Source organism: Ambystoma mexicanum, chromosome 1q (assembly GCF_040938575.1).
Source record: "Ambystoma mexicanum isolate Mex_15411 chromosome 1q, UKY_AmexF1_1, whole genome shotgun sequence".
Classification (NCBI taxonomy): Eukaryota; Metazoa; Chordata; class Amphibia; order Caudata; family Ambystomatidae; genus Ambystoma; species Ambystoma mexicanum.
This window is the reverse complement of record NC_090922.1, coordinates 1304617117-1304641649: the sequence shown is the minus strand read 5'-3', so window position 1 is coordinate 1304641649 and position 24533 is coordinate 1304617117. Positions and strand designations below refer to the sequence as shown.

Sequence of the window (24533 nt, the reverse complement as noted above, 5' to 3'; positions counted from 1 at the left end):
ATATTGCATAGGGGGGGAGTGAATTGCCACAAGGGGAAAAGTGATTATATTATCTCTTGTTGAAACCATATCAGTTTATCCATGTGCTGCATTCTTTTCCATCATTGCATTTCCTTGAAACCATAAAGTATTCTCAGCTACCTTATCCTTTCTATACCAACTCCTAAGTCATTAAAAAAGTGTGCTAGTGTAATATTATCCATTGTTGATCACTGTCATATTCAAAAGTGTGCTATCAAATATTAATTTATTCATAAAAGTGTGATATATGTATATTGTTTAATTTTTCAAATAAATCTTTTAATTTGCAAATCAAACCTACTTCTTGGCTCAGTGAGGTCAGGAGGATTCAAAGAGAGGGGCGTAATACAAGGGTTTATCATCCAGATCTATGAACGTGTCATAAAAATATATAAATAAGGGCCTCCCTTGGGCATCCCAGACTAGGCATTGACTTAGTTGGAGTGCTGAATTGAAGTCACTTAGCAATTGATACCTTCAGTGCCCTGGTAACATGTGGGAAACATGCACTAGTTACTATTGGCCATGGTAGATAGTAGAGAATGAATACCATTGGTCCTTGTTAAGTTATGATAGCCAATGTTTATACTGTGCCCATCACCGCTCTTACAGTGCCTGACCTTTTCCAAAGGGGTGGCATATTGTGGCCCTGCTGGGGTGTCATAAAACTTTAGTCTTTGGTTAGTGAACGAGAGTGTGGGGTGTGGGAGGAGATAGGAGAGAGGTATTGGCCAGTAGACAAACTAAATGAGCAGGAAGAAAAACAAGCGATGCGTGGAGTTAAGTTAGTTGTGCTTTTAGTGATGTGCGTTTCATAACAGTGATTAACTATTGGTAGGCGCAAGGGAAAATTTCAGGAAAGCGCCCCTCGGTTTAAATCTCGCGAAAAGACGGGGCATGGTACTTAGATGTAGTTGGTGTGTGGTTGCATGATGGACTTTGGAGGTGGTCAAGTGGTCTCTTCTAGAAAGGAATAGAACATGTGCACTATTCAATCTTGGTCCTGGCAAATATTGAGATTCTGCGTTATGTATCCAATATCCTGATAATTCTACACTAGTTAATATTCATTAGACCCTACCAACAAAAAAAAGGCAATTTTTTCTGCTGTGCCCCTTAAACATGTTTCCCCAGTCCAATGCCTCTCTGGAGGTAAGATAAAATGTGATATGCACTGTAAATTCTCTTTCAATCTATCACGATAGTCTGTAATATCTTCTTCTTCGCTGGACAATTCCGGTTCACGCCCCTCCCCCGACTCCTCACCTTCTACCTTCTTCTTGGATTTCCCTTTCTTGGAGTCTGAAGGTCTCTCCTTTTTTTTGTGAAGATATGGACGTCCCCGGAAGGATGCCACCGTGCCACCATATAAGGGTGTAACGGGGGGAACCCTTCCGGAGTCACCAAGAACGGGGAAAACGCCAAAGGCACAAAAAACCCCGAAGAGGTCAAATCCAAAGGAATGAGGTACCGACTCGAGTAGCTGGAGTCTGGTGTGGTTGGAGGTTCCAGGAATGAGAGCGCCACTGAAGGGTGGTGCTAACGAAGGTACCAACAAGCAAGAAGGTGTTGCGAACAGGTTGCACCAAGGGCTAGGCAGAGGCAATCCGGCAAAACTGGCAGAGTTCTGTACACAACGGTAAACGTGAATGCAAGGGATAGACAAAGGCAATCCGTAGAGCAGACCGGGTCCTGGTACACAGTGAACGAGAAGGCAAGGTAGAGCGGAGCAGTGCCGATAACGAGATACCGGCTGGGAAGGGAGAAAAACAGGGAAGGGGAAAAAATAAGTAAAAGAGGGAGGAAAGGTAGAGGAAGAGGAGAACTGAAGGCAGCAGAAGGGGCAAGAGAAGGAAAGGGCTAACGGGGGAAAAACAGAGGAAGTAACAAGGAAGGCGAGGGAGCAGAACGCTGAAGCGAGCAAGAGCAAAAGCAACACCACAGGAGAAACCGAAAACGTTGCAACGCGCTCGCAACCCGGAAGTGGTGGAATAAATACTTCCGGTTACGTGCACGTGCAACAACTAGAGCGATACAGGTAAGAGTGAAGAATGTGATGGGAACGTCATGGCAGTCCAAAGCGCCAGCGGTTCCAAACCCGCCATCCCTGTCTAGATGCAACAGTATGCCCCCTCCGAAGGTGACCTCCCCCAGGTTTCCCAGGATGAAGGAAATGGAATTTACGAACCAAGAGTGTGCATGTATGTAAGAGGCCGGTTCCCAGGAATTTTCAGACCAAGGATACCCTTTCCACCACACCAGGTATTCTAACCTACCCCTACGGTACCTTGAATCGCAGATCTGGGTTACTTCGAATTCCTCCTGGGTGAAATCTGAAGGCAAGGGGATACTTTTAGGATGACGATCTCAAGTGTCCTCATGAAATGGTTTTAGTTGAGAAGCATGAAAGACATGGTGTACCCTACTAAGGCCCTTAGACAGCTTCAATTTAAAGGCCACCGGGTTGATCACCTGCGTGATTCTGTAAGGTCCCAAAAACTTAGGGGAGAGTTTGGAGGGGTGAGCCCATCGTGGTAAATATCTAGTGGACAACATCACCCTAGACCCCACCCCCCACCCAGGCACTGGGCGCCGGTGTTTGTCGGCTTGGGTTTTGGATTGTTCTTGGGCGTCTCTGAGATTCTTTTTTGCCTGAATATGGGTTTCCCGAAGGGTGGCTAAAACGGAATCCACTGTAGGTAAGTTAGAAGGGGAGTCAGAAATGGTTATTAAGGATTGCGGGTGATAGCCATAGGTACAGAAGAAAGGGCTAAACCCGTGAGCAGAGTGGAATGAGTTGTTATAAGAAAATTCCGCTAAAGGTAGAAGGAGGCCCAATTATCTTGTTGGAGGTTTACAAAACATCGTAAGTATTGCTCGAGGGTACTGTTGAGTCGTTCAGTCTGTCCATTGGATTGAGGGTGGAACCCGGATGTTAAGGCTCTTTCCACTCCTAGTCGACTACAGAGATCCTTCCAAAACCGGGAAGTATATTGGCTTCCCCAGATCGGAGATAATCTTTGTGGGTAACCCATGGCGGCGAAAAATGGCCTTGATGAAAACCGCAGCCATATCAGCAGGTGACGGAACCCCCGGTAAAGGGGAGAAGTGGACCATTTTAGTAAAGGAGTCTATTGCCACCATAATACAAGTGCATCCCTTAGATTGAGGCAGGTCCACAATGAAATCGGTTGAGATACAATTCCAAGGTTTGTCAGGGACCGTGCAGGGTTCCAACAGTCCTATCGGCCTTTGACGTACACTTTTGCTATGAAGACAGACTGGGCAGGACTGAACCTAATGAGAAGCATCTTTACTCAAACCAGGCCAGTAAAAATGTCTTTGTAGATACTCCAGAGTGCCCTTGGTACCTCTGTGTCCAGCCATCATGGAATCGTGACACCACGTCAAGGCCTGTTTACGAAAAGATCTTGAGGGTAGGTACAACTTGTCCTTTACAAAATAAAGGCCGTCCTTGATGTCGTATTTAATGCCTTTGGAATGATTATCCACTTCAAATTGGCCTCCAGAGGCTTCTCTCACCTGTTCCAAGAATGAGGATACAACACCGACTCGCTTGGTAGCGGGAAACATTAGTTCCCAAGAGGTATCCGATTTGGATAGGTAATTCCCTCGACGGGAAAGGGAGTCAGCCACCAGATTGAGATGTCCGGGTATGTAGGTGATGTCGAAATCAAACTGAGCACAAAAGTGGGCCCAACGCGCTTGTTGCGTGTTATAACACTCAAACTGTCTCAGTACTTGCAGGTTTTTGTGGTCTGTACGGATTGTGAAAGGATGTTCACCTCCCTGTAATAAATGTCGCCACTCCAGACAGGCAGACTTCATTGCTAAGAGTTTGCGTTCTATAACTGAATAATTCTTTTGACTAGCATTGAGTGTCTTGGAATGATACGAAATAGGGTGTTCCACTCCTTGATGTTCTTGCAATAGGACTGCCCCTATAGCAGACGCGGAGGCATCAGTCTCGACAATGAATGGTTGGCCTTGATCGGGTTGGCGATGGATAGGGGCGGTACAAAAGGCTTCCTTGAGGCTGCGAAAACTGTCTTCATCCTCTGTAGACCATTGAAACAGGGCTGAAGATTTCTTAAGCAGGGTGGTAATGGGTACAATCCTTTGAGAAAAATTAGAAATGAACTTCCGATAGAAGTTTGCCAAACCCAGAAACCTCTGTATGTCTTTGATAGATTTGGGAGAAGGCCACTCTAGAATGGCATCTACTTTACTAGGGTCCATGGCGATGCCTTGGTTGGAAAGAATGAAACCCAGATATGGTATGGAAGGGACGGAAAACACACATTTGCTCAGCTTAACCGAGAGATGGTTATCTTTCAACCTCCGGAAAACCTCCTTGACGTGTTCTTTGTGTTCTTCAACGGTGTTGGAATATACCAAGATGTCATCTAGATACACGATGGTGGTCTGACACAGTAAGTCGGAAAAGAGACGGTCCATGAATCGCTGGAAGATCGAAGGGGCGTTTACCAACCCAAAGGGCATCACCTGGTATTCATAGAGCCCAAACGGTGTCTGGAAAGCTGTCTTCCATTTGTCTCCTTTCTGTATCCGTAGCAAGTGGTAAGCATTCCGTAAATCGAGTTTAGTGAAAATAGTGGCCCCCTGAACGGCGTGTATGATTTCAGCTATCAGAGGCATCGGGTAACAATCTTTAATTGTTACTTTATTCAATCCCCTATAATCGATGCAAGGTCTCAATTCTCGTGTATCTTTCTTAGGGATAAGAAACAAGGAGGCCTCAGCAGGTGATTTCGAGGGCCTGATCAATCCATTGGCCAAGTTACTGCCCAGATACTCTCGGAGGTATCGTCTTTCTTCCAAAGTCAAAGGGAACATCCGACCGAAGGGCACCAGAGCTCCAGGAGTGAGTTTGATACAGCAATCTTCAGGTCTGTGTGGAGGGAGCTCTATCGGAGTTTTCTCTGTCACTACTTCCGTGAATTCCTGAAGATGATGCGGAAGACAGTGAACGGTTGTGGGTTCAACACTACAGGAGGCCTGGACAGTCTCGAATCTTGGTTCAGGTAGACACTCTGCCTTACAAAAAACAGATTGGAAGCTTAATAGATTTCTTGACCAGTCAATAGAGGGATTGTGTTTTTGCAGCCAACCTATCCCAAGATAAGGGGAAAGTGGGCAGCACGAATGATGTCGAATGAGATCCTCTCCGTATGTTGCTGTACATTGAGAGTGAGTTCTTCCGTAGAATGGGTGATCATTCCAGAACTTAGAGGTTCTCCATCTACGCCTTCTACTTTCTGGTCTCCAGGTTTAGCCACTCGAGGAATACCCATTTGTTCTGCCCAGAGGGTATCAATAAAGTTGCCGGCAGCTCCGCAGTCCAGTAAAGCATGTGAGGTTACTTCAGTGTTCCCCAGTCTTAATGTTACAGTAAGGACCATAAGACGGGAATCTTCTGGGATTCTCGAGGAGGACACGGAGAGGGTGGTATAAGGACTTGGGATAGCCCCTCGGAAGTGAGTCCTAACACTTACCGAGGGCGATCGTTTCCCGACCTTCTTGGAGGAACTTCTGGGCAGTCACGTAACAAATGGGTTGATGCCCCACAGTACATGCATAAGCAGCCTTCCCTTCATCTCTTCCGTTCCTCCGTGGTGAGTGGGGCTCTGGCAGTTCCAATTTGCATAGGTTCCTCTTTGCTTTGACGTTGAAGAGGCGAAGGAGCTTTTGAAGGTGTGTCAAGAGGAGGGGGTCCATAGAATTTAGTCTTTTTATTTTCAGCACATCGTTCCGACAGCCTGAAGTCGATCCGGAGGGTTCCAGTGATGAGATCGGTGAAGGAGGCTGGTCGAGCGATCCGTGCCAATTCATCTTTGAGATCCTCTCGTAATCCTCGCCGAAAAATGCCATATTGAGCCTGTTCCTGCCAACCTGCTTCTGCTGCGATTTGTTTGAAGGTAGTGATGTAGGTCAACAAGTCGGAGTTTCCTAGTCGGATGTCCAACAGGTCCTCTGATGCAAGGAAAGTGCTTTCTGTACGTAGGAAAGTCTCCTGTAGCAGGATCTTAAATGCGCTGTAATCCTGCAACACAGGATCAGGTTGGTTGACCAGAGGGGTAGCCCAGGCCAAAGCATTACCCGTCACGTGGGTTATCATGAACCCCACCTTGGCATGGTCAGAAGCAAAGGTTTGAGGACGAAACGAAAAGTGGAGGTTGCAGGCCTCTAGAAATTATTTTACTCTTTTGGGCGAGCTGTCAAACTTGCCCGAAACCAAGGGAAGTGGTGGTAAGTCTGTAGAGGGACGTTCTCTTTCTGTCATTTGCTGTTGTAAAGTGGTGTTAGCGGCCTTGAGATTCTGTACTTCCAGGTTCAGGCTTTGGACCGCAGCTACCAATTCCTGTACCTGCTGGGGCGTAGCCATCTCAGGTATTTATGGCGTTGCAAACTATCACGATAGTCTGTAATATCTTCTTCTTCGCTGGACAATCCGGTTCAACCCCCTCCCCAAACTCCTCACCTTCTACCTTCTTCTTGGATTTCCCTTTCTTGGAGTCTGAAGGTCTCTCATTTTTTTTGTGAAGATATGGACGTCCCCGGAAGGATGCCACCGTGCCACCATATAAGGGTGTAACAGGGGGAACCCTTCCGGAGTCACCAAGAACGGGGAAAAAGCCGAAGGCACAAAAAACCCTGAAGAGGTCAAACCCAAAGGAATGAGGTACCAACTCGAGTAGCTGGTGTCTGGTGTGGATAGAGGTTCCAGGAATGAGAGCGCCACTGAAGTGTGGTGCTAACGAAGGTACCAACAAGCAAGAAAGTGTAGCAAACAGGTTGCACCAATGGCTCGGCAGAGGCAATCCGGCAAAACAGGCAGAGTTCTGTACACAACGGTAAACGTGGATGCAAGGGATAGACAAAGGCAATCCGTAGAGCAGACCGGGTCCTGGTACACAGTGAACGAGAAGGCAAGGTAGAGCGGAGCAGTGCCGATAACGAGATACCGGCTGCGAAGGGAGAAAAACAGGGAAAGGGAAAAAAGAAGAAGTAAAAGAGGGAGGAAAGATAGAGGAAGAGGAGAACTGAAGGTGGCAGAAGGGGCAAGAGAAGGAAAGGGCTAACGGGAAAAACAGAGGAAGGTAACAAGGAAGGCGAGGGAGCAGAACGCTGAAGCGAGCGAGAGCGAAAGCAACACCACAGGAGAAACCGGAAACGTTGCCTTGATGAAAACCGCAGCCATATCAGCAGCTGGCGGAACCCCCGGTAAAGGGGAGAAGTGGACCATTTTAGTAAAGGAGTCTATTGCCACCATAATACAAGTGCATCCCTTAGATTGAGGCAGGTCCACAATGAAATCGGTTGAGATACAATTCCAAGGTTTGTCAGGGACCGTGCAGGGTTCCAACAGTCCTATCGGCCTTTGACGTACACTTTTGCTATGAAGACAGACTGGGCAGGACTGAACGTAATGAGAAGCATCTTTACTCAAACCAGGCCAGTAAAAATGTCTTTGTAGATACTCCAGAGTGCCCTTGGTACCTCTGTGTCCAGCCATCATGGAATCGTGACACCACGTCAAGGCCTGTTTACGAAAAGATCTTGAGGGTAGGTACAACTTGTCCTTTACAAAATAAAGGCCGTCCTTGATGTCGTATTTAATGCCTTTGGAATGATTATCCACTTCAAATTGGCCTCCAGAGGCTTCTCTCACCTGTTCCAAGAATGAGGATACAAACCGACTCGCTTGGTAGCGGGAAACATTAGTTTCCAAGAGGTATCCGATTCGGATAGGTAATTCCCTCGACGGGAAAGGGAGTCAGCCACCAGATTGAGATGTCCGGGTATGTAGGTGATGTCGAAATCAAACTGAGCACAAAAGTGGGCCCAACGCGCTTGTTGCGTGTTATAACACTCAAACTGTCTCAGTACTTGCAGGTTTTTGTGGTCTGTACGGATTGTGAAAGGATGTTCACCTCCCTGTAATAAATGTCGCCACTCCAGACAGGCAGACTTCATTGCTAAGAGTTTGCGTTCTATAACTGAATAATTCTTTTGACTAGCATTGAGTGTCTTGGAATGATACGAAATAGGGTGTTCCACTCCTTGATGTTCTTGCAATAGGACTGCCCCTATAGCAGACGCGGAGGCATCAGTCTCGACAATGAATGGTTGGCCTTGATCGGGTTGGCGATGGATAGGGGCGGTACAAAAGGCTTCCTTGAGGCTGCGAAAACTGTCTTCATCCTCTGTAGACCATTGAAACGGGGCTGAAGATTTCTTAAGCAGGGTGGTAATGGGTACAATCCTTTGAGAAAAATTAGAAATGAACTTCCGATAGAAGTTTGCCAAACCCAGAAACCTCTGTATGTCTTTGATAGATTTGGGAGAAGGCCACTCTAGAATGGCATCTACTTTACTAGGGTCCATGGCGATGCCTTGGTTGGAAAGAATGAAACCCAGATATGGTATGGAAGGGACGGAAAACACACATTTGCTCAGCTTAACCGAGAGATGGTTATCTTTCAACCTCCGGAAAACCTCCTTGACGTGTTCTTTGTGTTCTTCAACGGTGTTGGAATATACCAAGATGTCATCTAGATACACGATGGTGGTCTGACACAGTAAGTCGGAAAAGAGACGGTCCATGAATCGCTGGAAGATCGAAGGGGCGTTTACCAACCCAAAGGGCATCACCTGGTATTCATAGAGCCCAAACGGTGTCTGGAAAGCTGTCTTCCATTTGTCTCCTTTCTGTATCCGTAGCAAGTGGTAGGCATTCCGTAAATCGAGTTTAGTGAAAATAGTGGCCCCCTGAACGGCGTGTATGATTTCAGCTATCAGAGGCATCGGGTAACAATCTTTAATTGTTACTTTATTCAATCCCCTATAATCGATGCAAGGTCTCAATTCTCGTGTATCTTTCTTAGGGATAAAAAACAAGGAGGCCTCAGCAGGTGATTTCGAGGGCCTGATCAATCCATTGGCCAAGTTACTGCCCAGATACTCTTGGAGGTATCGTCTTTCTTCCAAAGTCAAAGGGAACATCGACCGAAGGGCACCAGAGCTCCAGGAGTGAGTTCGATACAGCAATCTTCAGGTCTGTGTGGAGGAAGCTCTATCAGAGTTTTCTCTGTCACTACTTCCGTGAATTCCTGAAGATGATGCGGAAGACAGTGAACGGTTGTGGGTTCAACACTACAGGAGGTCTGGACAGTCTCGAATCTTGGTTCAGGTAGACACTCTGCCTTACAAAAAACAGATTGGAAGCTTAATAGATTTCTTGACCAGTCAATAGAGGGATTGTGTTTTTGCAGCCAACCTATCCCAAGATAAGGGGAAAGTGGGCAGCACGAATGATGTCGAATGAGATCCTCTCCGTATGTTGCTGTACATTGAGAGTGAGTTCTTCCGTAGAATGGGTGATCATTCCAGAACTTAGAGGTTCTCCATCTACGCCTTCTACTTTCTGGTCTCCAGGTTTAGCCACTCGAGGAATACCCATTTGTTCTGCCCAGAGGGTATCAATAAAGTTGCCGGCAGCTCCGCAGTCCAGTAAAGCCTGTGAGGTTACTTCAGTGTTCCCCAGTCTTAATGTTACAGTAAGGACCATAAGACGGGAATCTTCTGGGATTCTCGAGGAGGACACGGAGAGGGTGGTATAAGGACTTGGGATAGCCCCTCGGAAGTGAGTCCTAACACTTACCGAGGGCGATCGTTTCCCGACCTTCTTGGAGGAACTTCTGGGCAGTCACGTAACAAATGGGTTGATGCCCCACAGTACATGCATAAGCAGCCTTCCCTTCATCTCTTCCGTTCCTCCGTGGTGAGTGGGGCTCTGGCAGTTCCAATTTGCATAGGTTCCTCTTTGCTTTGACGTTGAAGAGGCGAAGGAGCTTTTGAAGGTGTATCAAGAGGAGGGGGTCCATAGAATTTAGTCTTTTTATTTTCAGCACGTCGTTCCGACAGCCTGAAGTCGATCCGGAGGGTTCCAGTGATGAGATCGGTGAAGGAGGCTGGTCGAGCGATCCGTGCCAATTCATCTTTGAGATCCTCTCGTAATCCTCGCCGAAAAATGCCATATTGAGCCTGTTCCTGCCAACCTGCTTCTGCTGCGATTTGTTTGAAGGTAGTGATGTAGGTCAACAAGTCGGAGTTTCCTAGTCGGATGTCCAACAGGTCCTCTGATGCAAGGAAAGTGCTTTCTGTACGTAGGAAAGTCTCCTGTAGCAGGATCTTAAATGCGCTGTAATCCTGCAACACAGGATCAGGTTGGTTGACCAGAGGGGTAGCCCAGGCCAAAGCATTACCCGTCATGTGGGTTATCATGAACCCCACCTTGGCATGGTCAGAAGCAAAGGTTTGAGGACGAAACGAAAAGTGGAGGTTGCAGGCCTCTAGAAATTATTTTACTCTTTTGGGCGAGCTGTCAAACTTGCCCGAAACCAAGGGAAGTGGTGGTAAGTCTGTAGAGGGACGTTCTCTTTCTGTCATTTGCTGTTGTAAAGTGGTGTTAGCGGCCTTGAGATTCTGTACTTCCAGGTTCAGGCTTTGGACCGCAGCTACCAATTCCTGTACCTGCTGGGGCGTAGCCATCTCAGGTATTTATGGCGTTGCAAACTATCACGATAGTCTGTAATATCTTCTTCTTCGCTGGACAATCCGGTTCAACCCCCTCCCCCAACTCCTCACCTTCTACCTTCTTCTTGGATTTCCCTTTCTTGGAGTCTGAAGGTCTCTCATTTTTTTTGTGAAGATATGGACGTCCCCGGAAGGATGCCACCGTGCCACCATATAAGGGTGTAACAGGGGGAACCCTTCCCGAGTCACCAAGAACGGGGAAAAAGCCAAAGGCACAAAAAACCCTGAAGAGGTCAAACCCAAAGGAATGAGGTACCAACTCGAGTAGCTGGTGTCTGGTGTGGATAGAGGTTCCAGGAATGAGAGCGCCACTGAAGTGTGGTGCTAACGAAGGTACCAACAAGCAAGAAAGTGTAGCAAACAGGTTGCACCAATGGCTAGGCAGAGGCAATCCGGCAAAACAGGCAGAGTTCTGTACACAACGGTAAACGTGGATGCAAGGGATAGACAAAGGCAATCCGTAGAGCAGACCGGGTCCTGGTACACAGTGAACGAGAAGGCAAGGTAGAGCGGAGCAGTGCCGATAACGAGATACCGGCTGGGAAGGGAGAAAAACAGGGAAAGGGAAAAAAGAAGAAGTAAAAGAGGGAGGAAAGGTAGAGGAAGAGGAGAACTGAAGGTGGCAGAAGGGGCAAGAGAAGGAAAGGGCTAACGGGAAAAACAGAGGAAGGTAACAAGGAAGGCGAGGGAGCAGAATGCTGAAGCGAGCGAGAGCGAAAGCAACACCACAGGAGAAACCGGAAACGTTGCAACGCACTCGCAACCCGGAAGTGGTGGAATAAATACTTCCGGTTACGTGCACGTGCAACAACTAGAGCGATACAGGTAAGAGTGAAGAACGTGATGGGAATGTCATGGCAGTCCAAAGCGCCAGCGGTTCCAAACCCGCCATCCCTGTCTAGATGTAACACAATCACAATTTAACTGCGCTGGTGCAAGGATTTATGCTGCTCCAGGCAAAGTGGCGTTTTGGTGCACCCATCCCTCACAGTTGGTCCCATAAAAAGTCCCACCCTATGCAAACTGTTGCCTTCTTGTAGGACTAGACTTCAATGGAAAGTTCGAGGTGGACCAACTTTACATACATATTTTTAGTTTTTATAAAAAACCTTTTGCTCAAACATATCCCCCATTCTTCAACAACTATAAAATGGAAAGTTCAGGTAGGTCCAGCTATTCATTAACGACCCCAGTGCTTTAAGTGGGCCAGGGCCTGCTGTGGCTGGGCCCGGGCAGTCTCCAAAAAGTAAGGCTGAGCCGGGGCCCTGTCGGGACCCCCCAGTCCCACCTGTTCACAGCCACAGCCGTGACGGGAGATGAGCCTGCCGCCATTAAGTCAGGCAGCTGTGACTGACAGAAGTGCAGGGCAGTCACAGCTTCGCTCAATCTAGTGTGCGCGAAGCTGTGGCTGGCTGGCACTTGTGTTATTCACAGTTCAGGAAACGCAAAGCGTCCCCACCATGAACACCCTTTTGGAACACCCTTTTGGCTCCACTCCCTGTTGTGCCTTTTACAGCATAAGGCTGAAAGTAAAAATTCCGTTTCAGCCGTGTACTGTAACAGGCACAACAACAACAGGAGTGGAGACAAAAGGGTGTTAATGTTTGACCCATTAACTCCATGGAGGAGATATTAGCTTCTGAAAGCCTTCACTTCACGGAAAGCCTGTCATTGAGTAACCTGCCAGGCAGACCAATAGTGCTTCAAAGGGCGGCACAGTATTGTCGAACCGCTACTGATTGGGATTTGAAAACAGCAGCTGGTAAAACACGAGGAATCCGTCACTTAAGACAATTCTGATGTTTTACTCAAGGTTTCTAAAATTCAACCGGCAAAGAAAAACATTATTCTAGTGATACCGTATCTCACAAGTGTAAAGTGTGAGCATTATATTCTATACGTTCCCTCTATCGGACATTATGGAAACACACCTTGAGGTCCTGATGTTATTGCAGACAGTATTGGAAGAACCCATCCTTTCAACCCCAAGTGCAACCCCAGACATGTTTCAGCCTTGCTTGAATTGAGGTCTCTGCTTACTTTGGTGGATGGAAAACTCTTAATTAAACATAGCCACTGGCAATTCCTCGGGATACCTTCCATTCCAGAATTTTAAGTCAATCTGGACCATTGCTCAAGGGTACCAACCAAACGCAAATCAGTCTTCGTCCTGCCACTGCCGGGAGTTATCATTCCTAAATGCAAGTTCATGCCCCACTCTGCAAGGGAATACAAGGAACCCCTGACATATTTGGACTGTGGGGGGCCTGGTCAGGGAAGTGCAGATCAGTTTAGTATGCAAAAAGAGCAGGGGATCCATTTTAGGCCCACTTAAGGGGACTCACTAAATGAACAACACCAAAAAGTGTTTGATGGAAAGATGCCTTGGGTGGCACAGCTATGCTTAGATGTGGCCCTTAGCTGGCGGTGCCCTGAGCTCCTGGCTGTGTTTCACTCATGACAACCAATGAGGCTCACGCATGTCTGGAGTGCCTTATGGACTCCATAGGACATAGGTAGCAGAGATTCAGGATTGGCTGGCCGTTCTACCATTGGGACGTAGCTAGATTTGTTTAGGCGTTTGACTTTCTGTAATAAAAAAAAAACATTCTGAAAAACTGGTTATGATTTCTCAAAAACGCAACCTTTCCCATTTCAGATATGAAATGAGGAGCCACTACTGGATTCTATGATTCCTTAACTTTGCATTCTGGTTCTTGTAATTTCTGCATTCACAAGAGGGGACTCACAAAATAATCTCACATGGAGGAGGCACCACTGTACGCTGTGGGGCTACACTGCTGTATACTGTAGAATTATATCACACTCTGTCACTACTTACTACACCAGGACTTTAAGTGCTGCAGATAAGACACACTACAATTAAACGATTTGCCCAGGACCACACGTTTTGGTTGTGCCAGCATTGTTTCAGTATGGCTTAGTTATGTAGAGGCCACCCTTGTTCATTTTTACATGCTCTTTTTTAGACCATGCCCACCAGGCAAGCCGCGCCCCCACCTGAGAACCCCACTCAATTTCTTACCCCACTTAAAGCACTGAACGACCCTCATTCCATCTTTGGCGCAACGGACAATGACTGACACACTTGCCTGAGGGTGAGTTTTATTCATTTTGGCCGAGCCGCGCTTTCTTCTGTCTGCGTAGCTCCGTGAGGTGAAAGTGTCTCTCAGAAGTTGTGTTTTCTTGAGAGTTCTCGGCAGCTGCCGTCGCACTCCCTGAAGCGGTGGAACTGCTCCCCACCGTGTCCCATGGTTGCTAGGGAACACTGGCCGGAGACGCTGCCATTCTCCTTCAAGGCTGGAAAACAAGGAAGCGAAATCGACCCTGCCTGGGCTTTCCCTTTCCACGGCAGGAATTCGCGTGTCTAATAATATAGAGGGGCCGTGGATTGAATAATACAATGAAAATAAGAGGGGCGAGGATGGGGGAGGGGACCGGCCTTGTTGTTGCCTACGTTACTTTTATTAAAAACATGTTTACGGTAAACTACTTTAGTACGGACTTCCAACTTTTCTAACTTCAGAATTTAGAGACCCGAGTTTTAATCCTGCAGAAACCGTGGAGAAGAAATGCGATGGCGGTGCAGATTATAGGGCGGCCAAACCAGGTAAAGACTGGGGGCGCATTTGGGGGCAGGTGCGCAGCTCGGCCGTTTGCATTTTGACATAATGAACACTTGTCATTTAAGCAGCAGCACTGCAGGCACAGAGGCAGGGGACAAAAGCACGCCCTAGCTATATGCATATACCCGGCTTGATGGATCCAGTGGCTTAATGCTCTTAGTTTTTTTTTTAAGAAGGCTCCCACCTCCCAAATTACCATCTCTTTGTTAAACGAATCCTGATTAAATGGCCTCACAAGCCTGGACAGTGTGATCATGTCTGCCTAGCACTGGCATACCAGTATGGAGGGGTGGCAGTGTATGGTGAACTAAACATGTTTTTTTTCAAAAGTGTTATTGCTGAATGAAAAGGGCCAGAGACCACCTACAGAAATAAGCGGTTGCGAGGGGAGGGGTGGGAGATCGAAGTAAATGGGGGGAAAGGCATAATAAGAGGGCAGGAGTTGGCATTCATGTGTGGTTTTGTAGGAGGTAACTAGCTAATTTTCCTGTTTGTGGAATGTTTTGGGGCAATCAAGTGAGTGACTCCATGTCATTTGAGCACCATTGTGGTTTCGTTTGAAAGTCATTGTTTTCTTGTATGTTAATTCAGTTGAAATAATAAAGACTACAACTACCAGAATGCATTGATCTGTTACTGTAAAGCCCAAGACTGGAGAACCTGTTTTCGGGTGACACAGAGTAAACTTGCCAAACTATGCTGGTTAGTTGGAGGAAAAACCAGTTGGTTAACTATTATTTCCACCCATTATGTTTTTTTTTTTTTAAAAAAAACGTGTTTTTATTAAAAGTAACAATGGAGTGCAGCATGACAGCAATTTAACAATCAACAACAAATCATAGTGTTATACAGGCCCGCTAAGCCAGTAGCTGAGCAAATCTCCAAACATGCTCTAGTCTCTTGGACGGGACGAGAGGACCAGAGTACCCAGTAAAAAAATCTGTGACCGTCTACCATGCTATACCCAACCGTTCCATATAGGGTCTGTCTGTTTTCCAAGTGTCAGTTCCCCCAGGGGTCAACAACCTTACGTACGGTGTGAGTCACTGTACTTCCTTGCTAGGGCTGTGTGGGCGGAGAAGCACTCGAGAAAGCGGAGCCACATCGTATCCACGTGAGCATGTATGTGTCTCCAGCAGGATTGCCTTCAGACTCTCCATATAGTAAATTTCATGAGCATTCTCAAGCCATTCCTGTTATGTGGGCAGCGTGCACCGCTTCCAGTGGATGGTCAAGCAGACCCATACGGCAAGGAGCAAGTTCCTCTGCATGTGTGGAAGGACCAAACAATCATCACCACTCTTCTCGACCCCAAATAGAACCAATAGCGGGTCGGCTCTCTATCAACTCCATCAATGTCAGTGGCCCACCCAAACACCTCCTTCCAGTAAGTGATCGCCGAGAGACACTCCCACCACATGTGGTGCCAATGCGTACAATGTTGCCACAGTTTCTCTAGCAAAGGGGGCTTACGTTTGGGTACATCTTTGAAAGCCGCACAGGAGTCAAATGCCATCTGACAACACTGTGCCATTATGCATTTTATACTGGGTGGCTATGGGGGGAAATACCCAATAACACCGGGTATTTAGGCTGTACGAAAATCTCATATAGGCTAAAAATTAAAACAAATATGCCATACAAAACATTACAGATAAGAAGGGCAGTGGGGGCTGCTGGAGTGTCTCCCGCACACTTCTTTACTGTAATGTGAGCAGGGGTTGCAGGGGTCCCCCCGCTTCCGTCTCAAAGTAAAAAAAAAAAAAAAAGGAAAATTGGACCTTCGAACATTTCAGCTTTGGGAAAATCATGGTAAATCCTCTGGAGGATGGCCCGACCGCCCTGCATATAACTCTCCAGATATCAGTGTCCTCTGTAAATTGTACATCGGTAGAGCACTGCGCCTGAGTTCTAGGTGTACCCAGGTGTCCCCGCAGTAACAGCGCTGTGTAGATATGTGAAATAAGCCCTCTGGACCCCATATGTGTATTCAGGATATGCTCAAACCGGGTCAGAGGACGCTTCAGGTCCTCTCCCCAACATATGTCCGTCATAACCCTTGGTCAGGAATCTACCTTTTCTCCACAGCTGTCCAGCCCTGATGAGGCCTTACTCATAAAAGGCCTGGAACCTAGCTGGGTCCACTATCTTATCCCTTATGGAGGGTGACCAGATACAGCTAAGTGGGGAGGGCCATGAAGACACCTCAACCATCTCCCTCAACCTTCTCCAAAAGTGCCACACCACTGCCAGAACCGGGTGATCACAGATCCTCTGGCGGAGACGTCGCTGAGGGACCCACAACCATTCCCATAACGTAACTGGGGCGAATTAAAGGTTCTCCGGGGCCACCCACTGTCTGTCCTTGTTTTCTCGAATGTGATCTACCAAAACTCTAAGCTGGGATGCACGATAATATTCATAAAGATCCGGAAACCCAGCCCCACCCTCCCCCTTGGGCAGAATGAGGGTGAAGTATGCAATCCGTGGTTTCTCGCCTGCCTACAGGAAAATGAGAAGGGCCCTTCTTATATCTGTGTGGATGGGGGCCGGGACAATGACCAGGAGAGTGTGAAACAGGAACAGGAGATGTGGGAGGAATGTTCATTTTAATCACAGTTAACCGTGCTCAGTACAACTTTAATCCCGACCACTTTAGGTGATCCTTTGTAATTGCATCCGAAAGCGGTGTGAGGTTAGTCCCATACAGCTTTCCCAGGTCACAGTGATATAAACACTCAAGAATGTAATCTTTCCCTCCTGGATCTGCACACCCATCCCTTGGATGCCGGTAAGCAAGCGGGGTGATGTACTCTGCAATGATATTGCAAACGTTTTTGTGATATTTACTTTGAAGCCAGATAACCAACCGTTCTATGCAGAAAGGTGGCGACCAAGGTGCTTAGCAAGCTCAAATATGCCAAAATATTGTCAGCGTATAACGCCAGTTTGTACTCAGTCGCTCCCCTTGTCAGACCTCGAATCAGCACGTTTGAGCGCAAGGCTACCGCTTGTGGTTCCAGGGCCAGTGCAAAAATAGGCAGCGACAAGGACACCCCTGTCGCATACTGCCACTTAACTGAAATGCACAGGAAGCGACACCATTCACCACCACCCTAGCCCTTGCATGATGATAAAGCCCCATTGCCCCGCGATCGCGCTAGGTCCTATCGCCATCTTCACCAGAGTTGCCCTCTACTTGACCCTGTCAAATGCCTTCTCGTCGTCCACGGAGAGCAGGACGGTGGTCAGTCAAAAGGCCGAAAAAATAATACCGAATGACAAAAATCTCGAAAAAAAAATCTCGAAAAAAAAATATCGAATTATTTATTTATTTATTTATTTATATGTGTTTTTGGGGTCAGGTAAGTAAAAGAAAGGGTTAAAATAAAAAAAAATAGAAAAAGGGGGGTTGGGAACCCCCCCATTTCGAAAAAAAAACGTCATAAAAAAAAATTCGCTATTTTTTTTCGGCCTTTTTTTTCGAGATTTTTTTTTTCAAGATTTTACAATTCGGTATTATCACTATAAACCGAGCAGGACAGCGTCCTCTCTTACAGTGTCTGCGCCTACAATCAAGTCTAGGGTCCTGCGGATAGTATCCATCCCCTGTCTATCTCTGACAAACCCAACCAGATCATTGTGGATCAGTGTGGGGAGGACCATGATCAGCCTGCATGCTAGCAACCTGGCGTAGATCTTAGTGCCCGTATTGATCAGCGAAATGGGTCTTTATGATCTACATTCTGACGCCCCCTTGTCCTCTTTGGTGATGACTATAATCCGGGCCTGCATGAAGGATGTTGGGGTGACACCCCCAATCAAACATGTCATTGAAAAGCTTGGTCAGAAATGGTATTAATTGGGGGCCATGCCTCTCATAAAACGCCAGTTTTTAACTGTCTTGCCCGGTGCTGACCCGGCCCTCAGTCTTAAAATAGTAGTGCTCATTTCCTCCCCCGATATGGGTGTAACAACTGTAGTGGGAGATTGTCCAGGTATGCATGGATTGCTCCGTCGTCCGCATAGTCCTCCATATGATATGATATATGATATGGCATTTATAACGCGGCTATACACAAGTGTTTCAAAGCGCGATGAAGCAAGGGAGGTGGAACAAAGGGAGGATAGACAACGATCATACTAGGCCAGGTGTCATTCAGATCCCACAAGTGCATGGGAAGTGGGAAAGTGCGGGGGAGGGGGAAGGAACAGTGCAGTACATGGGAATCGAATAATAACAATAAGTAAAAGTAACGGCCAGCAGGTGCCAAGTGCAAAGGTGAGTGCAGACAACAGGTGTCAAGTGCTGGTAGTGGGACTGAAGGGATACAGAAACTGTCCCCAAGTGCGGGGGATGCCAGGCAGGCAGTGTAGGTGTGTGTGACTGGCGGGGGAAGGACCAGGGCCGGGTTCAGAGGGTGGCCAGGTAACCAGTGCAGATTCCGTTTCAGCCAGGAGGTCAGCAGGGGTGAGGAGGAGAAAAGGCAGAAGCAAAGAGAAAGGTTTTGAGGTGCTTCCGGAACCTGAGATGCTTCTCAAGATTCAGGGAGGCAAGGAGGCTGTTCCAGAGGGAAGCCCCAGCCGAAGAAAGAGATCTACCACCAACTTGTTGCTTGGAGAAGAGACTGACCTTGAGGAGTTGAAGGCGGATGAGCGAAGAGCTTGAGAGAAAAGATATTTAGGAAGAGAGAGTTGAAGGTATTGATGCCCCAGGCCCAAGAAGGCCTTGCCGACAATGCAGAGTTTTGAACGTGATCCTCGCAACCACTAGGAGGCAGTGCAGAGATTTAAATCCTGGAGGGATACGATCCCTGGGCTTGAGGCCAAGGACAAGTCTCGCAGACCTGTTCTGGATGAGTTGCAGAGGGTGGAGAGTAGAGGAAGGCAGATTTAGAAAAAGGCTGTTGCAGTAGTCCAGCCTAGAGAGAACCAAAGCTCTTGAGACAGTGAGTTTCTGGGGGAAGGAGAGGAAAGTTAGAATACCTCTGAGGAGGTGCAGTTGGCAGTGCAACTTCTTGGAGACGTCAGAGATGTGAGGAGAAAAAGAGAGTGTCGAGTCAAAGATGACCCCAAGGTTTTTAGCCTTGCAGGTTGGAGCAGGAGGAGGGCCAATAGAGGCCGGCCAGAGAGCGACAGGTGTGCCGATGAGGAGAATCTCAGTCTTACTGGCATTAAGGCAGAGGTTGTTGGCGGCACCCCATTCCTGGATAACAGACAGACAGTCAGAGATGAGAAACGGAGAAGAGATGGTCGAAGGTAGCCTGGAAATGACCTGAGTGTCACCCGCATAGCACTGAAAGTTGGGGCAGAGAACGGCAATGCGGTGGGCAAGAAGTGCCATGTATAGGTTGAACAGCCAGGGGGAGAGGTTAGACCCCTGGGGGACACCACAGATAAAGAAAAAGATAGTGGAGAGGAAGGGCCCAAGTTGGACCTGGGAGGGTCGGTCAGAGAGGAAAGAAGTCAGCCACGCCAGGGCCTGACCGGTGATACCCAGGTTATCACAGAGACAATTGAGCAGGCTCGCATGGTTGACAGTGGCAAAGGCAGAAGAGAGATCAAGCAAGATGAGGACACAGGGGGTGTTAGAATCAAGGTTGGAGAGCAGGTCTTCACAGATGTTCAGGAGAGCAGTTTCCGTGCTTCTGGCAGCTCTGAAGCCAGACTGATGGTCATGGAGGCAACCAACAGATTCAGTGTGGAGTTTAAGCTGGGAGATGGGCAGTTTTTCTAGGAGTTTGCCCAGGAAGGGAGTGATAGAGATTGGGCGATAGTTATAGTTATTCTACAACTGAGAGTAGAACTCTCCTAATCTGGCAGCCATCTCCACAGGATCAACCACAACTTCCCCTTTCACCTCCTTGATCTTAAGGACTGCTCTTTCCGCCCTCTGGTGCCTCAAGCGGGATGCCAACAGTGTGTGGGTCTTGTCGCCCTTCTCGAAGAACTTCTGCTTTAAAAAGTGGAGGTGTGCTATTGCCTTACCCTGCCATATATCTCTCAGCTCTCTCCTCAAGTATCTGATCTACTGCAACAGGTCATCTGACTTCCCTCCCAACGAGCCCTGCTCCGCCTACTTTCCCTTTATCTGCTTTTTCAGCTCAGACTCATGCAGTGTCCTTTCCCTCTTTTTGGCTACTCCCTCAGAGATAATAAGGCCACATAAGGAGGCCTTGGCTGCCTCCCACACTATATGGAGTGGCGAGTCCCCCATGTCATTGCGCAGGAAGAAATCTTCCCATTCTGTCCTGAACGAGTCCCTCAAGACTCTTTTTTGAAAGAGAATTTGATTGCAGATCCAGCGTCTGTCCACTGGGACACCCGGTCCCATGTCCAATGTTGTAATACACATGCCGTGATCGGACCAGTCCACTATCTGAATGTCCGCACCCATCATCAGGTGCGCCTGTGCAGCTGCAAACAGCATGTCCTTTATTCTTGTGGACGTTTTGTGGGGAGGCGAGTTAAAAGTATTACCATGAGAGCGGGGATGTGCCGCCTTCCATGTGTCCACGAGGAAGTGCTCCTGCAGTAGAGTGGACAAAGTGGCCCCTTCCTGTGGAGAAGTTGGCACGGCACCGCTCCTCACAGAAGACCAGTCCATAGCAGGATCCCTAATCAGTTTCAGGTCACCCCGACTGATCCAAGTCCCCTCCCCAAGCATCTAGCAAGGCCAGTGCTTAAGAGCAGAATGCCACCTGGCGCTGGTTGGGGGCATAAAGTGAGCACGAGGTGGCAGCCCTTTGGCCAAGTGATCCAGTCACCACCAACAGCCGCCCCTCCATACCCTTCTTAACTTGGGAAACCTGAAATCCAAGGTCACTCTGAACAAGGATCCCCACCCCTGCCTTCTTAGTCGGGCCTAAAGACCAGCAAGATTTCCCCAACCCTTTCCCCCCTCAAAGCACTCTCCTTCCCCATCCTAAATGTGTTCTCATGTAAAAAGAACACATCTAATGTACACTGTTTGAACTCCCTCATCACCATGGGGCGTTTCTGTGGAGAGTTGAGGCCAATGACGTTTAGCGAGCCCACCCTAATTACCTGCCGATTTCTCTGTATCGCAGTCATGTATTCTGTACATTAAACCTCGCCATAGCGAAGGTCCCAGCCCCAGCCACCGAAGCTCCTGTCCCGTAGATCTGCCTCCCATGTCTCACCCTGCTGCCCTCTGCCCTTGTGCCCATCTGAGAAAATAAACACCCTCCCACCGTTACCACAAAACCCCTTGTGGCATGCCCACTCCCAACCCTTTAACTCTTTAACTGTAGGCGTGACCCCCCCCCGTCTGGCTGGATCAAGTCACGCCCATGGAAGAAAAAATCAGGGACACCGAAAAAAGGGATCCATTGCCCCCGAACAATCACAACCATCACGTATACCCCCAACATGAATATCACATAACATCCAGCCTGTAAACTTAGCCAACAGCTGCTAATACTCCACCCTGATCAACAGGAGTCTCCCGGGGCCCCATTAGGGGGACCCTCAAAGGGATCTCCGGCCTCATTGCGACCATTGAAAGCAATAACAAAAAAAGAGTGACCAACTCGGCCGTGTCCAGTATCATGGGGTGTTAAACCTCCAGAACTTTCTCGAGCCCACTGCCCTGCCTCTCCTCGTGCAGACTGCCAAGTTCTCCTTGTGTGAGCCGTCATTGTGGTGCATCGCTTCCTTCCAGGCCTCGGTCATTCAGTGTGACTTGATGCAGGACTGCCTCCACCAGCGAGGTGACCCTGTATTCCTCTGTTTGGTATTCAAATGAGAGGGCAAAAGGGAAGCCCAACCTGTAGCTATGTTCTTTTCCTGCAGCCACAGGGTGAGTGGGCGACACCCCTGTCGCTTATTCAGGGTCATTTCCAAGAGATCTTGAAAAATTCGCACTGGGGAACCTTCAAACATGATCTGGTCTTTCTTTCTGGCCTTCCACAGGATGGCAGTGATGTGCCTGAAGTAATGACACTTTGCCAAGACCAATTTTGGTTCCTCTGGGTTCCGCCCACCCGGTGGATCCTGTCGAAAGTGGTCTCGGGAGAAGGAACTTCCTTGAAAAGACCTCTAATCAGCGATTGCACACAGCGCTCCAGAGAGAGGGCATATTCCCCCTGCCCCTCCTTCATGCCCAGGATGCAAATATTTGAGCGTCTCTCTGTTGTCCAGGTCATCCACTTTAAGCTCTAGAGCCCTTGCCTTCTGCTCAAAGTCCTGCATCTGCCCATGCATTTTCATTTCCATCAGGTCTTCCGACAGCTGATTGTTTTCTAGGCGTTTCAGCTTCTCCCCAACCTTGTCCACGCTGCCATTGAGTTCAGAGATCGCCACAGAGAGACCACTTTTTTTAAACCTAATTTTTCCAATAGCACACGAATGTCAGCCTTGGTGGATCCTGCTTGATCAGTGTCTGCATCCCCTGGGTTTCTCCGAAAACTGTGCATTTTCTCTACAGTGGTAGGGTCCAACATATAGTGCCCACTGGTGCTCCTGACCAAACCTCCTCACCGGCATGCCCTCGGGTGGGCTCTCGCACTGTGCGATGTGCTTGGCCCCTATGACAATGGATGCCTTTCAATTACTGCACTCCCTGCGATACAGACTGGGCCTGCATGGGTCGGAGCCCTGGGCTGCCTAGAAAGAGCAATGCAGTATCCTTGCCAGACCTCCACTCCACAGGGTCGCCCAGAACGAACAATGCAGGTTCCCTGCTAGATCTTCACTGCACAGGGTACCCAAATCCGCCGGGGGACACTCCAGATAACTCTCCCCCAAAAAGCCTCTCTGCAACTGCTAAACTAAGTGGCTGCCGTGCTCCTCACTGGCCTGCAGGTTGCGGCTGGTTGCTGGATTGCCGTGCACTGTTCTCGGGCTGACACGAACAGTGCTGGCTCTGGGCTTCACTGTCCGTTCTCACTCACTGCATGGCCCGGGCACCCTACACTCACCTCCTCCACCGTTCACCACCGCCCACCGAACCGGCGCTGGCACTGCCTCACCACAGAGGCGGGGTGGAACACCCCGCTCGTTAGTCCTCATGCTCGTCATGCGGGCCAGGGCTCTGCAGACTCCCCTGTGAGACAGCCCGCCTCAGTGACACCCGCTGCCAACACAGAGTCGGGCTGCAAAGCCGTTGGCTGCCCGCCGCTGCCTCTTGCTGCCCGCTATGCCTCTGCTCCTTAGGTGGGGGGGCCCAGCGACTATGGGTTGTCCGGCTTAACAGCGGGGAGCAGGCTACTCCGGGGCCCCACCGCCACGCCACCACCAGCAAGATGCCGAGCGTGACTTCTCTCCCTGACGAGCCGAATCCTGCGGCAAAATAACGTAGAACCCAGACAGCGTGGTTGGCTGATAGGCTGTTTCCTTCGCCCCCGGGCCTGAAACAACTATGTTTATAAGCTAGGTTACTGATCTAGCCGCTGGTGCCTAGAGCCCTGGAGAGACCCCTGCCCAAGATTCGAAGTGGGCCATGAGTGGATGACGGAGAACTCCCGGCAAGGAAGACTGCGGCCCGTCAGGGAGAGAAGTCACGCTCGGCGGTTCTATGTTATTTTGCCATGGGATTTTTCGTCGCGGGACTTTTCATCGCTGTTTTTTTATTGAAAAAAACTCATCGTTTTTTTTTTAATTATTCCCTTTCACCCACAAATATTTATTTAATTTTTAACCCCCCTCCTCCCCCAAAAAAAAAAAAATCCTGCGGCAAAAGAACTGTATACCGCTGTCTGCGCCCCCTGGCGGTCTCCCACCCATTATGGTTTTATTCTGTCTTTTAAGTTTTAGGGAAAGGGGTCAGGAGTTAGAAAAATGGTTTGAATTCTGAGCGGATTGTGTTTAAGGGGATTACTTCTTTTGTTTGTGTCGACTGCACATTTTGTGTGCATATTTACTGTGAATAAACACTATGTATAAATGTGCACAATCAAAAATCACATGCCCATGTAGCTCCACTATTTTCCTAGTGCTACAATCATTTGTGCGAGTTACCCGAGTTTGAAAAGTTTTGCTAGGACGTGTAACACTCAGTACATTGCAGGTATCATCATATAATAAGAAACTGTAATAAATGACCAGCTTTTGCCATCAAACAACAGCAACTATAATTTGCGGAATTATTTAGAGCTTCTTGTAGATGGAGTATTTATAAGCTCTAAATTAATCTGTCATTATTACCTGATGGTGCTCGATTCATCCCCCTCGGAATGATGAAGGGCCTAGTCTGCGCAACCA

At 48.3% G+C, this 24533-nt stretch overlaps 1 protein-coding gene across 2 annotated transcripts in view; it reads right to left on the bottom strand.

Annotated features, from left to right (window-relative positions):
- Nucleotides 1-23661, bottom strand: part of LDLRAD1 (low density lipoprotein receptor class A domain containing 1) — a 225800-nt gene extending 202139 nt beyond the window's left edge. The window contains exon 1 of one of the 2 annotated variants that reach the window (XM_069642158.1): nt 23252-23661. Coding sequence is in view for 1 of the 2 variants with exons in the window: in XM_069642157.1 (XP_069498258.1) it covers nt 13776-13796 (21 nt within the window). In the remaining variant the exon portion in view is untranslated. Of the gene's footprint in view, nt 1-13775; nt 13946-23251 lie in introns of those variants that run through there. The other variant, XM_069642157.1, reaches the window with a different exon arrangement.
- Nucleotides 23662-24533: the final 872 nt, after the last annotated feature.